This window comes from Typopeltis vanoorti, chromosome 5 (assembly GCF_054136105.1).
Source record: "Typopeltis vanoorti isolate ZY-2024b chromosome 5, IOZ_Tvanoo_1.0, whole genome shotgun sequence".
NCBI lineage: Eukaryota > Metazoa > Arthropoda > Arachnida > Uropygi > Thelyphonidae > Typopeltis > Typopeltis vanoorti.
In genome coordinates, this window is record NC_143553.1 from 153,329,080 (window position 1) to 153,343,095 (window position 14,016).

At 36.0% G+C, this 14,016-nt stretch overlaps 1 protein-coding gene across 1 annotated transcript in view; it reads left to right on the forward strand.

Annotated features, from left to right (window-relative positions):
- Nucleotides 1–14,016, forward strand: part of LOC150106951 (cell adhesion molecule Dscam1-like) — a 173,862-nt gene that overhangs the window by 75,497 nt on the left and 84,349 nt on the right. Inside the window, exon 5 of the mRNA XM_090393514.1 lies at nucleotides 11,065–11,182. Within this exon, the coding sequence (XP_090249640.1) occupies nucleotides 11,065–11,182 (118 nt within the window). The remainder of the gene's footprint in view (nucleotides 1–11,064; nucleotides 11,183–14,016) is intronic.

Sequence of the window (14,016 nt, forward strand, 5' to 3'; positions counted from 1 at the left end):
AGTAGGAGCCCGAAAAAACAAAGCGCCAGAGTGCTGAGTGGAGACCACCGGATGAGGGGCATCCGAAAAAAAGTCGCTTGGAGAAGTCAAAAGTAAAGCCAATGCTGATTTGTTTCTACGATTTCAAGGGCATTATCCACAAAGAATTCGTTCCGCATGGCCAAACGGTCAATGGTAATTTTATCTAGAAGTTCTGAAGCGATTGATGCCAGAATTCGTCACGTATGGCATGAATATCGTAATGCAGGCAGCTGGTCACTTTTGCACGATAATGCACCATCGAACATTGTGAGACAGTCTTTGAGCAAAAACCAAGTTTGTGTGTTGGATCACTCGCTGTATTCCCCTGGGTTAGCACCCTGTGACTTCTTTCTCTTCCCCCCCCCGCGACTCCATTTGCCGATTAACCACGGCAGTAACCACGATCCTCAACAGTGTCCCAAAACCCGATATAAAAAACTCATTTAACGAATTAACTGACCGAGCCAAACGCTATATAGAAGCTGAGGGAGAGTATATTGATTGAAATAAATGATTTGAATAATTATAATTGGCCTGTGTTGTTTTATTTTCTATCAAACGTTCGGTTTCTTTGGGTGTAGGTTTCAAAGACAATGAGAGAGGTAAGGTACAGAATTTTAAAACAGCAGAAATGAGCCATTTTCAATCCAAAAACGACCGATGCTTCTTTGAGTTCATATCTTAAAATGTTGTCTAAGATATTTTTGAAATCAGTGATAATCATCGCCAATTTTCAATGTGATCTCTCTTCCAGGTCGACTAATCACACAAATGTACTCCTGGGATTAAGAATTTTAATTGTAAACCTGATTTTCGACCAAAAATAGATTAATACTTTTAGCTGATTGTGTTAATAGGAATCTCATTGAAACACGAGAAATATACGAGAAGATATAGATGAGGTCCTTTAAACGTTAGTAATAGTAAATGCATTCATAATGTCTGTTTTGCCATTTCTTCCTCTGTTCCAGAGGTGTGGTGAAACAAACTCGAATAGATTAAACCCATAGGAATTTAACCGATCTGTACCAAATACCAATTAATTTAAGATTGTCCTTTTGTAATTAGTTTGGCCAGTCAAACCGTTATAGTAGAACAGGGAAGGAAAGTATCCCATCCACCTACACCGTCCACATTGTCAACGTGAAAATAGCTTCTGTCGAAATTTATATTCTAATAGCAATTTTGACTAGCTTATTGAAGTTAGGTAAAAGCTTTATATTTATCGTTGTTCACGAAGAAAGTGCAACCCGAGTGCTTCTCTGGTAATAGCAGTATTTGTTAATTATCTTTCTTCTGGTATGAAATGCTCCTGTGATTACTATTAAATGTGGGGATGTTCACGACTATTCTCCTCTGTGTATAAATCGCTGTAGAAGGCAATTCTAATTAGTTTCATGCCGGAGATATATTGGGATAACTTCGCTATCAACTTCTCTCTCTCTATTCGTACAAGTTAATTATATCACTACTAGTTCTTTAATTAAACGTGTTGCATTATATAGATTTTTAATGTCGTAGTGAAGATCCAGATCTCTTCAGTAAGAAATTGAATATATTTACTAGAATAATAATATTATTCCTAAGTTAATATTAAATGAATCACGGTTTTGTCTTTCGTGATTATGCCATCATCTTTCTTTGGGATAAGTAGAATTTCATCCACAAACTCAACGGAGAAAAATTAATTGTAACTTTATTATTACGTTCAGATATTATAATAATATAACTCAAAATGAATAAAGATAAGAATCGATGAGTAATCTGAAGGCCATATCAAGATCTCTAAAGCTATACATTTTCGCCGCGAGTTTCAAAGAAAGTGGGCGAAGCAAGGTAGAGGACTTATTAGCGTTGTTAACGTTATTCAGAGAACAAAAGTGAAAAGAGCCAGTTTTGTTAAATCTTGTATTTTAACTATGATGTTGTTTCCTGGACTTCAATGAAAGTAAAATATCTATATAAATATACACTTTTCTGGGTGAATAGTACATCGTCCGTATCATGGACAGAATAAGAATTGGATAAACCTAGATCCCTGGTCTAAAAAAATAGATTATTTTTAGAAAAATTCAAGTTGCATGAAATTATAGATGAATTTTTCACGTAGACAAATCCTACAAGTAATATAATAATATATTTACCTGAGTAGAATGGTAAACGTATGTGACGTGTGCTGAAGATTGTCTACAGTATCTGCAGACAATTATTTCTAGTCCCCATGGAGTGAGTTGTATTATCTCAAAATTACTGTACTTACTTATCTTATTAATTATTCGTCGGATTGACAGCTTTATAATAAAAAAACTTGTCATGTCGGTGTCTGTGTAGATAATACTTCCTCTTTGTCACTAACAGGACATTAGTTTGTACTTTGAAAATTTAATAAGGCTGTCCAAAATATAATTAACATAATAAAAAATATAATTAAAATGTTTGTTCGCTCAGTGGAGATGCAGGATTCACGTGTGGCTGTTCTTCTACCATGCATTAGTTATCACATCTTTTATCCTATCATGGAGTGGATGAGATTTAAATACAAAGTGAAATAAAAAACGATTACAGCCTTCCAACGTAGAAACTTAAGCACGTGTAGTAATTTTTATTAATTTCATAATAGCTTTTAGAGAGTATAGCACTTTTAACGTTTACTTTATATTCAAATATAAGCGAATTTGTTTCTTCAGGGCGTTATTAACTACATAATGTGGGTTGATAAAAGCTGAACCTGACAGAAGTCGATGAAGTATTTTGATTGCTTCAGGAAAAAATTGACTTAGTAGCTTAGTATTTACCGGAAGAAAACAAAAACAAGAAAGGAAGTTATTCGAGAGAAGTTTTAGACTTAAGAAAGCACTTGAGGTTCTGGAAAAGCAAAAGAAAGAAAAATGTGTGAGTCTATTCAGCTGTGAGCAAGTACACAAGAAACTTCTTCATTAGATCACAAAAAGAAAAAAGATTAGTTAAGAGTTAGCTCATAAATAAAGCATAAAACGTACTTTTTTTCTTTTTTATATGGAATTCATTTCTTTATTGTGACGAGTAAGTGCAGTGATAGAACTATAAAATCATACGAAATTGCAAGCACGAAAATGCAAACAACAATAGAATTTAGACTAATGCAAGATTCTACTTTGTCCGGGAAAGCGCATGTCTTATTATCACAGGCATTTTTATATTCGAAATATTCAAATTTGATTTCAACATGGTGGAGCTTACGTGCAGGAAACATTTTGTTGTGATTTGATTAAGGAATACGACAGTATACACGTAATTGACTATTCATGGATTAAGGAGAATGTGCAATAATGTAGGATATTATTTAGTTACTTCGCGTGCATTGAAAAGATTCACGTCAATGATTAACCCAAATTCTCTCCCACTCCCCACAGATCTAAACTTAACTTCATCTGAACACACCTGATTCTAACAAATTAATAAATATATCTATATTTATCAATGGATGCGAGTTTTTGGATGTGTGGAGTGAGTTTAAGGAAAGACTGGATTTGTATAAGAGGAACGGCCTTAACCTGAATGTGTCTGGTATCAGGATTCTAGAAAAACTAATAACTGATATGAGGCCTAACACAGAGAGTCAGGAAAACTAAATTATAAAGGGAGGAATGGTGTGAATGTGAGTGTAAGAGCGACAATGTTATGTAACTGTGTTAATGACGGGAATCGGCTCTCTCATGGAAATATTGATGAGGAGAGAATGATTTCTGATTTATGTTCCATCAACCCATCAAGTGTGTGCAAAGATGTCTACATGTGTAAGACATTAGAGAATCTGCAAGTTGTCCAGCTATGTCAGGTAGACTGCAGACAAGACAATACAAAAGAACAAACAGGTAGCTTATTATGTTTGCACGCGAATATTGGGTAGAGTTTTTTGCCTTGATCAATATGTTGGGACATCAGATTAGTGAGACCCGAATTTCCGAATCAGACATACTAAGTGGCATTAAGTGTAAAGGGTATAGTATTTTCAGGAAGGATAGGAGAGGAGGGGGCGTACTGCTAATGATATCGGATGACTTGAATCCAGTTAAAGTTGAGATCTATGATTGAAGTACTACTATTACTAACAATACTTCATGTGGGAGTAAGTTTGAAGCCATTAGGTGGGAGGTAGAATCTAACAATATCAATTACATACTGGGATGTTGTTACAGACCTGGTGGATCAGTTTCTAGTGATGAAAAAATGCATCACCAAATAGAAAAGATTAGCACGAAAAGAGTAATCATAATGGGAGACTTTAATTACCCAAATATTGATTGGGTAGCAGTAGAATCTCATGAAAAGAATGAAAATGCATTTACTGAGCTGTTGCCAGACAACTTCCTCACGCAGCATGTGACAGAAGGAACTCGAGGTCAAAGAGTGCTAGATTTGATTATAGTGTCAGAGGGTTTCAATTAAAGACGTAACTATTCTGCCTCCAGTTGGTGAGAGTGATCATGCGGTACTCACTTGGGAAGTGACTACGTTTATGAAGGTTCCATTCAAAAAAGGTTACATGCTGAACAACAAAGCAGGATATTATGACCAACTGAGGAGAATACTGAGTTCAGTGGAATGGGATCGGGTGCTGGATGCAAAGAATATCGAGAGTGCATGGGAAGCATTTAAGCAATAGTTAAATGATGCGATATCATAATGTGTCCCGAAAGTTCGAAGAATAAATAGGGTAGGAGTCAAATGGATGTGTAATCTTATTAAGCAATAGATTCGTGAGAAAAGGACGATATGAAAGGAATACTGTGTGCATAAAGATGGCATTCGTTATGAACGTTATAAGCAGCAGGCTAGAATAGTCACAACTGTTGTACAGAAAGCAAAGTCTGAGTACGAAACGAAACTGGCTCTGCGTGCTAAAGGCAACCCACAAAAATTCATTTGCATTAAGCTCACTGTTACCTCTTCACTAGATGAAGAAACACAGGTGTATGAGGAAGAAGTATTAGAGCTGTTTCACAATTTGAATAAGAATTCAGCAATAGGGACTGATGGAATATCAGCATGTGTGCTAAAAGAGTGTTCAGCTGAATTGATCATTCCTTTGACCAGGATGTTTAATATGAGTCTCAGAACAGGGACGATTCCGCAGGAGTGGAAGGAATGCATGGTAACTCCATTGCATAAGGGTGGTGCAAAAACCGATGTATCCAACTATCGACCAATTAGTATCTAAGGAGTGGTGGTGAAGATTTTGGAAAAATTGGTTAGAGCTCGCATTCAGAAATGGGTTGACAATGAATGTCTTGTTTGCAATGAACAACATGGGTTTACTAACGGAAGGTTATGTTTTAGCAACGTGTTCACATTCTATAACAATGTTGCCATTGAACTAGACAAGGGGAATGGATACACCATGATACCTTTGGATTTTGCTAAGGCTTTTTACAGTATACAGAATGGAAGACTGCTTCAAAATTGGAGAATATGGATTGGATTTTAAAAGATTAGCTTGGATAAGATTGCTGACTGACACCTATCAAATAGTTGTATACGGGGGATTGAGTCTGCAAGATTTAATTAATAAGTTAACAAGTGGTGTATCACAAGGATCGGTGCTTGGCCTACTGTTATTCAATCTATACATTAATGATATCGGGAAGGATTTGACAAGCGACATACAGCTATTGCCTGATGATGCAAAGATAGGTAGGGTCATCAGGAATGCTGCTAATATGCAGTACCTTCAGAATGATTTGAATAGGCTGGAACTGTAGGCATGGGAAAATGGGTGTCAGTTCAATGTCAGTAAATGTAAAGTCATTCACTTTGGTGTGATTAGATATCCAATGTCGTATTATATTGGTGGGATTAATCTAGAAGAAACTGATGAGGTTAGGGATCATGGGGGTGTTAATAGATAGGAAGTTGAAGTTTAGGGGCCATGTGGCAAAGATTGCAAATACAACTCAAAAGATAATTGCAATGCTCAAACGTTCCTTCACATGTAAAGATATGTTATTTTGCCTCTTTACAAGGCCTTGATAAGACCTCACTAGGACTATTTTGGGCAGGTCTAGTCTCATGGTTTTCGTTGTGATTCTGATACAGTAGTGATACAGTAGCAAAGGATAGTGTTAAAATGATATCAGGATTGTGTATTACTGATTATGAAGACAGATTGAGAATTTGTAGACTGCAGATACTAGCAAACATGAGAAAGAGGGATGATATGATTGAGACTTACAAACGTTTGAAAGGGGCGTGCAGGATTTCAATTGATGGAATTTTTCAATTTATGGAGGGTGAGGAAGAGACAAGAGGGCATCCTCGGAAGCTGAGAATGAATGCCGCTAAGAATGGGGGGGGGGTAGATTTATATCTCACAGGGTGGTGCGTTATTGGAATGGATTGCCATTGGATGTTGTTGGTGAAAGCAGTGTGAATGAATTCAAGAATAAGTATGATAGCTGGTGTGAGTAGTACGTGGCCTCCCTCGATGAGTCTCTGCCTTACTGGAAGTCTCTCTTAATAATAATAATAATAATAATAATAATAATAATAATAATAATAATAATAATAATAATAATAATAATAACTAAATCACCTAATCTAACCTAATCCATAAATATGGTACCCTTAGTCGAACCTAACGTAAATCATTTCTAGCTGAAACTTAATCTAACCTGACCGAAATGTAACTTGAAAACTAAGTTTAGACGAATATAATCCTTATAAAACACTCTCAATCTAACTTAAAATATAACCAATCAAAACTAAGTTATATGTAACCTAACTGTAAACTAATATAAATTCCGTCTACCCAAACCTTGATTTAAAGTAAGCTATACTCAAGCTAATCTATCGAAGCCATATATCTAACTGAAGCAACGTACGTAAACAGTATCTAATCAAACAATACAGTAACCTAAACCACAGCTAACTATTAGTAACAAGCTCTTTCTTTTAAAATCATAACTAACAGGACCTAATCTTAACCTAACCTAAATCATAGTAATTTAATTTTATCTAAACCATGGAAGTTTTTTCACTTTGCTATGCTCCAAATTATATATTTGGTTTTGTCTTTTATCCAAGTATAAGCAAAGTTTGCGACCGAAGTACTTTCAGGACTGAGGCAACTCGTCGCAAAGGTGGTATAAGTTCTCATCACTTGCCCAAGTATCCCATAATGCAACGCACATCCCCTTGCGGACATGTATAATGCTATGCATTAAGGGAAGGGTCACTACCTAGACCGGTTTACCTGAGATCCCCCAACAATGAGTGACCCGAAGGATCATTTAACTCAGCAGTTGTTCCGCTCAGTAACAGGCTGCCGCTGAGAAGAACTATCATCGTTGGCTCTAACCAGTGGCAGGCCCACCCTACCACCGAGCAGAACCACTTATATCTCACTGAGGGGCAACAGAAACAACCGAGCCTCAGATAACTTCATTGGCTACAGCATTGCCATTCATCACCTAAGCTTCCAACCGTGATGAAACTAAGCTTCCGAGGGTGGTGATACTAAGTTCTTAAAAGACCTGAGTCCTTGACTCTTTATCCCGTCATCTGTATGAAGAAAATCTGTGTAGATGGGGTGTTATTGAGCTAAAAGCTCTGGTCATGGCAATAGCCGAGCTTCAACTAAACCTTCGTTGGCGATGTTTAAGTAAAGCCAACTCTAAAAAGTAGGACGATCCCTAGACCACTCAATAGTGGCCGAAAGACCGTCCATCTCAGCGTTGGTTCCACTCAGTGATGCCCCCCCCCCATCACCACCGAACAGAACCGCTCATATTCCGAAGAAAAGCATTCACCGACAAAGCCCCTCACCGGAAAACACTTTCCCTCGTTACTCAAATTGCTCCCTTATGGCAAAAACCTTAAGAGAGCGAACTCAAACTCTCGAATCTCTGCGTCCCAGGGAGTAACAGCAACAGTTGAGCCTCAGTTAGAACTTCATTGGCTATATATTTAAATGTAAAGTCGTCTCTAAAAATTCGGACGATCCCTAGGCCACTCAATCGTGGGCGAAGGACCGTCCATCTCAGCGTTGGCTCCACTCAGTGATAGCCTTCCACCCACACGCCACCACCGAGTAGAACCGCTCAAATTTTCCGAAGAAAATCATTCACCGACAAAGCCCCTCAGCGGGCCGTGCCGGAGAACACTTTCCCCGGAGACTCAAATTGCTCCCTTAAGGCAAAAACCTTAAGAGAGCGTACTCATAACTCTCGAATCTCAGCGCCCCAAGGGGGTAACAGCAACAGCCGAACCACAGTTAAACTTCATTGGTACAGCATTGCCATCCATTACCCTCCTGATGGTGATACTAAGTCCTTATAATAAGGACTGGCTTAAAAGGGCGTAGCAGGATTGCTTTTCATCTTCCCCGTTATCTGTAGAGGACAGTGTAGGGATAAGGTGTAATTGAGCTATTAAAGCTCTGATCATGGCAGGAGGGTAACAGCAATAGCCGAGCCTCAGTTAGAACTTCATTGGCTACAGCACTGCCATTCATTACCCTCCAAGGGTATTAATCACCGCATCTCACGGTCGATTATCAAAATTCACACCCTAATTCATGGTGATACTAAGTCCTTATAAGGACTGGCTTAAAGGGGCGAAGCAAGAATGCTTTTCATCTTCCCCGTTATCTGTAGAGGACTGTGCAGGGATAAGGTGTTATTGAGCTATGAAAGCTCTGATCATGGCAGGAGGGTAACAGCAATAGCCGATAGCCGAGCCCCAGTTAAAACTTCACTGGCTACAGCATTGCCATCCATTACCCTCCATGGGTATTGGATTGAATAAATCAATCATCAATCACCGCATCTCACGGTCGATTGATTCCAACCCAAATTGATTGCGGTGGAAGTAATGGAGAAGTCATATTTCTCTATACAAGTTGCTAAAAGGTGTCAAACCTTATTATTCCAATTCTCTGGATTCAAGATAAGTTTATGGACGTTTTTTCACTTGGATATGCTACCAGTTATATATTTGGTTTTATCCTTTATCCAAGTTAAGCAAACAAAGTTTGCGCCTGAAGTATAAAGGATAAAAGATTGTATAAATGATAAAACCAAATATATAATTAATAATGCAACTTGTAACTTTAATTTAGCTGGTCATCATTCAGGCGATAACTTGCCAGTCCCTCAGAACTAATCGTAGTCATATCTCAGTTATAACGAACCTAAAATGTGCCTAAAGTATAATTATCCCAAACTCTAGCTAATCTATAACTAACCTAATTGTACGCAAACTGCACATAAACTAAACACAATCAATGGAAATTGTGCCTAAACTAACATAAATTCTGCCTAAACTACTGTTTATAACTAACCTAAGCAGTGGTCGACCCAGAGAGGGAAGGAGGCTCTGCCCCCCCCCCAAAGAAAAAGGAAAAAATACTAGAAAATTTTCTTAATTAAAATTCTTTCTTTTTTTTATTTATGTTGTGTCGTGTCTTCCATTTCTATACAACTTATGAATTAGCGATCATTGAAGATGGTCGTATGCAATGCGTAGTGTGTATTCTCAAATCGGGCTCCCCCCCCCCCAAGATTAAATCCTGAGCACTGCTGAACCTAAGTGTAACTAAACCATAATTAACCTAAAATGTGCCTAAATTATAACTAAACTAAACTATACCAAATATTTTAAGCAATGTGGAAATTATCTAAAGTTAACCTTGAACGGAAGATGCCAGAAGTAAACACAATTCTAATTTAAATCAAAGTAATTCGATCTAATTTTAAAATAATTTCTCTGAATCTAACAAATATTAAACTGGAGAGATATCTAATGATTCATAAGTTAAATCTTTAAATTAAAAAAAAAAAAAACTGACAGGAACCTGAACGTAACCCAACCAACAACTCTTCTAAAGATAACTTTATATTAAACAAACTTTGTCGACTTTTCACGTAAACTTGAACTGAGTTCGACCTACACTGAAAGTAATCAAAAAAGTAACATCGAACTAACTATGACCTTGTCTTAATAATAAATGGAAGGGATTTGCTTCAAACTTTTCCTGAATGTTACGAATGGATTAGTTCTCACTACTTAATATTTCACTTCCGGTTATACGTTACGGGATACTTCCTGGAAGATCAGTTTTTTTTTTTTTTTTTTTTTTTTTTTTTTTTTTTTTTTTTTTTAATCGGCTGCCATATTTGAAACTCAATAAGCGAGAACTCATTTCAGTTTCAATTTCTTTCCCATCATCTTCCCGAACTGCCCAAATATTTCAAATGCCGTTTACACACGGAGTTGTGGCTACGCATATGTAAAACTTTTATTAGCCAATTGGTAAGTTTTAACGCTCGAGGCAATGTAGTTAACACTTCTTGCCAATAATAAAGATTTCGCAAGGTTGTTGCAATAATCTCCTCATTTACCATAAAGCAACTAATGTGAGATCCCCAAGCGGAAGCCCATCGCGGAGACGCGAGAAAATCTAACTCAAGTAAGGGGGATGGGGATGGGGGAAACGTTTCCGCATTTTGCTTCGAATACTTCACACCTGACGGACCATTACGGCAATGACATAAGCAACATCGCAATTCAACGCCTACGGTAAGCTAATGGCGCGAATTATAGCGTTAGTAAACCGCAAAGGATGACTTTTTTCTTCCGTGGGAAATACGATCTAAATGGATGTTTAACTCACGAAACTGCACTCATTCGGACAGACCGCGTTTGGATATTAAACACTTTCAGTCGGTTACGTTGAACACTTGCGTGTTCATTCGAGCATCCAACACAAAGAAAGAATCCATCAAATAAACTACACTCAATTTACTGAGAATTAAATATTGGAAGCAGTACAGTAATTATATGACTTCAACAAAGTACATTTTCTAACTTTATGATCAATATTGCCCGCACAATTATTTTTAATTCATGTTTATCTGATTTTAAGTGTGTTAACTGATTTTTTTTTTTTTTTTTTTTTTTTTAAGATTCTGGGAATTCATCAAGTTTCTGTGTGGTCAAGTGATTTAGACAAAATATATTAATAAAATTATTCGATTGTTTTATGTTTATTTTTCTTTTGTTTAGAACCACACGGAACTTCTCTCCCACGAGTTACTTTCAGTAAGTCCTATGTACGGTCGATAGAAGGCAGCACTGTAGAACTGGTGTGTACAGGAGAAGGTCAGCCTGTTCCAACTTATAGGTGCGTATACAGTTTTAGCATTAGCCAGCAAATGACTGGATATCGTTAAATAGATTACTATTTATCGAAATGCATAATTTATTGGAGGAACACTCATTTACGCATCAAAGTAGAAGGTGTACGTGTATACACATATGACTCACACAAGCACTCATGTACATATTTTCTTTATATTTTTCTGTCTGTTTCTTCTCCATCTTACTGATGACCATATTATTATCTCCACATGATTTTCCCTCGTGCGGTAATCTATTTTCTCTCTTTAGACACTCACCCACTCACACTCTCAGTATGTCTTATATGCAGTTTATGTTCTCTTTTCATTTATCTACGGTTTATTCTTTCCTACCATTACCTGGCTCATTCGTCTTCTCTGTATGCAGTTCTCTCTGTTTTTCTGTATTTCGCTTTTTCTTCCTACCTTCGTCTGAACGCATCTCTTTCTCTCACCTTTCTTTATTCTTCCATCTGTCTTTTACTCTTTCTACATTTATCCAGCCATTAGTTCCTTATCTTTACTCAGTTTTACGCCTGTCTCTACTTATCTTTTAGCTACCACCTCGTTTTCGAACTATTTTTTTTTTGTCTTACTATCCATTTTCGTACCTATCTTCTGTCACTATCACCCTTTATCTTTGACTTGATCGGAGAAGTCAGAACAACAACAACACGTGTAATTTGGTTTTAAAAATCCTGATTTACAATTCCAAAAAGGAAGAACAGGAGGAAAGAGTTTTAAGCCATTCCAAATAACATAAGATCACTTTGTCATACATCGAATTGAAAAAGTTTTTTTTCTTCCAACAACTTTTTTCCCTACAGCATGCAGATAAACCGACACGAACATACTTTTCTAGTTATTTTTTCCTGTTAATCTAAAAAAGTTATCTTTTTCCGTGCTTTTATCTATTTTTTATATATCCTTTGTTTTTCACACATTCTGTCTCTCATCTTCTCTGTGTTGCTTTTATTTTAGTTGATTTTCTTTCTTTATTTAATTCTTTTTCATTCACTAGCTACTCTTTTCTCAATTTAGTTTTTGCATGTTTTATGTTTTTATCACTTCATTTACTCTATTCTATTTCATTTTTTTTTTCTTACTTCAAAAACATGCCGCGTTCCTCTTTTATCATTTATTCATTTTCCATTTAATGCCATTTGTCCTCTTGTATTTTTTTAACATCATTCTTTTATGCCCGTGTTAATTCCATTGGTGCTATGTTTCTTTTACTTCCCTACTCCTCTCTGCCTTCAAGTATTCTACGTAATCCGTAGATGTTTGTCTGCAGAGCACTCAAACCAATTTCTTTAAATCTAAGTTTTGTGTTTTTGTTCTCAGTTGATATTTTTGCTACTTGTTATTCGAAGTTCTCGGAAAACTTAATGAAATAGGCGTATTGCATAAGAGAACGAGAGAGATGTTGCTAACATCTGCGTATGTCAGGAAAAGATGCGCGAGATTTTTCAATTATGATGCTACGTAAAGCGTTTGGTTGGCAATCTCTAAGAAGAGCGCATATTCCATGCAGTATAGCATCTCTGCCGTTTCCTAAGCCAGCGAATCCTTGTTTAATTACTTTCTTTCACTGTATAAGAAATAATTAATTGACTAGCTACACGCATCTAATTTACTGGATGCTAACCTACCTATGAAGAAATCAAGAGATGTACAATACAGAGAAAAATGAACAAAAACACAAGTATCTGTATACTTCAAAATTTTTCTACTTTGTTTAATTGGTATCAGAAAAAAAGAAATAAAATTAATGAGGGCTATTGAATTTTCCGATATAAACTATACATAAAATATCGACGAAATGAGCGGAATCTAGTGCAGCGTTGTGTTAAAAACAGATTTTTGATAAGACTATTCTTCAAAAAATAAACTCATAGTGAACTGTGATAGTTTAAACTTTCTTGGTGTTCCACCTAAACATGACTTGCACATCATGAAAAGAAAATTTACATTATAATTATCTTCAGTGAAGCTATTATTTTCTATCCTTCAAGCATAATAACTACGTTGCATTGGAATTATAATTAACAACATAAGGATGTAATTAATACGTTAGTGAGATTTTTTTAGCATTTCGCTCATACCAGCCAAAAACAAAATATAGCTAATTATCAAAATTAAATAACCATATATTTCTTTCTTAAAATGGGTGTTAAATATATTACTTTAAGTTATTTTTGTAAACTGATAATAAAAAAGAAAATTATACATTTATACTATAAAGTAAATTCAGTTTTATTTTGTTATATAGCTTATCTACATTTATACTGAATTATATTAAAGATAACAAAAATTAAAAAATTCCCGCTCAACGCCATCTATTGGTAACAATAAGAAACAATCCTGAAAAAGCACTTATGTAGTATTATCAGCCAATCTTTTGAACGTTTGAAATTGTAATTAGCATTCATTTTCATTGATTGTGTTTTTATTCATTCGGAAATACAGCAATGTGTCTAGATTTCCAAGAGTTACAATCAAAATGTCGTTTTCTCTGACTGACAAATGTTTGCTGTTTCTTGATCGTTTTATGAGATGGGAAATGTCTCTGTTTTCAAAATGTGTTTTAAAACTCATTATATAACAAACAAAAACAGGATCAGATGTTTGTGCGTTTTACGTTACATTTAGAAAGTGATTCTTACGATGTCGACGCCTCAAGAAAGAAAACAACTCGTGAATTTTCTATGAGTCTACTAATGTTCTGATTCCCTCGCTGACAATACATAAAAGTCGAAAAGTGTTTTTGTCACTGATCAAATGAGAAACATTACGAAAGAAAACTATTGAAGTAAACTTCATTCATATTTGAGTGTTT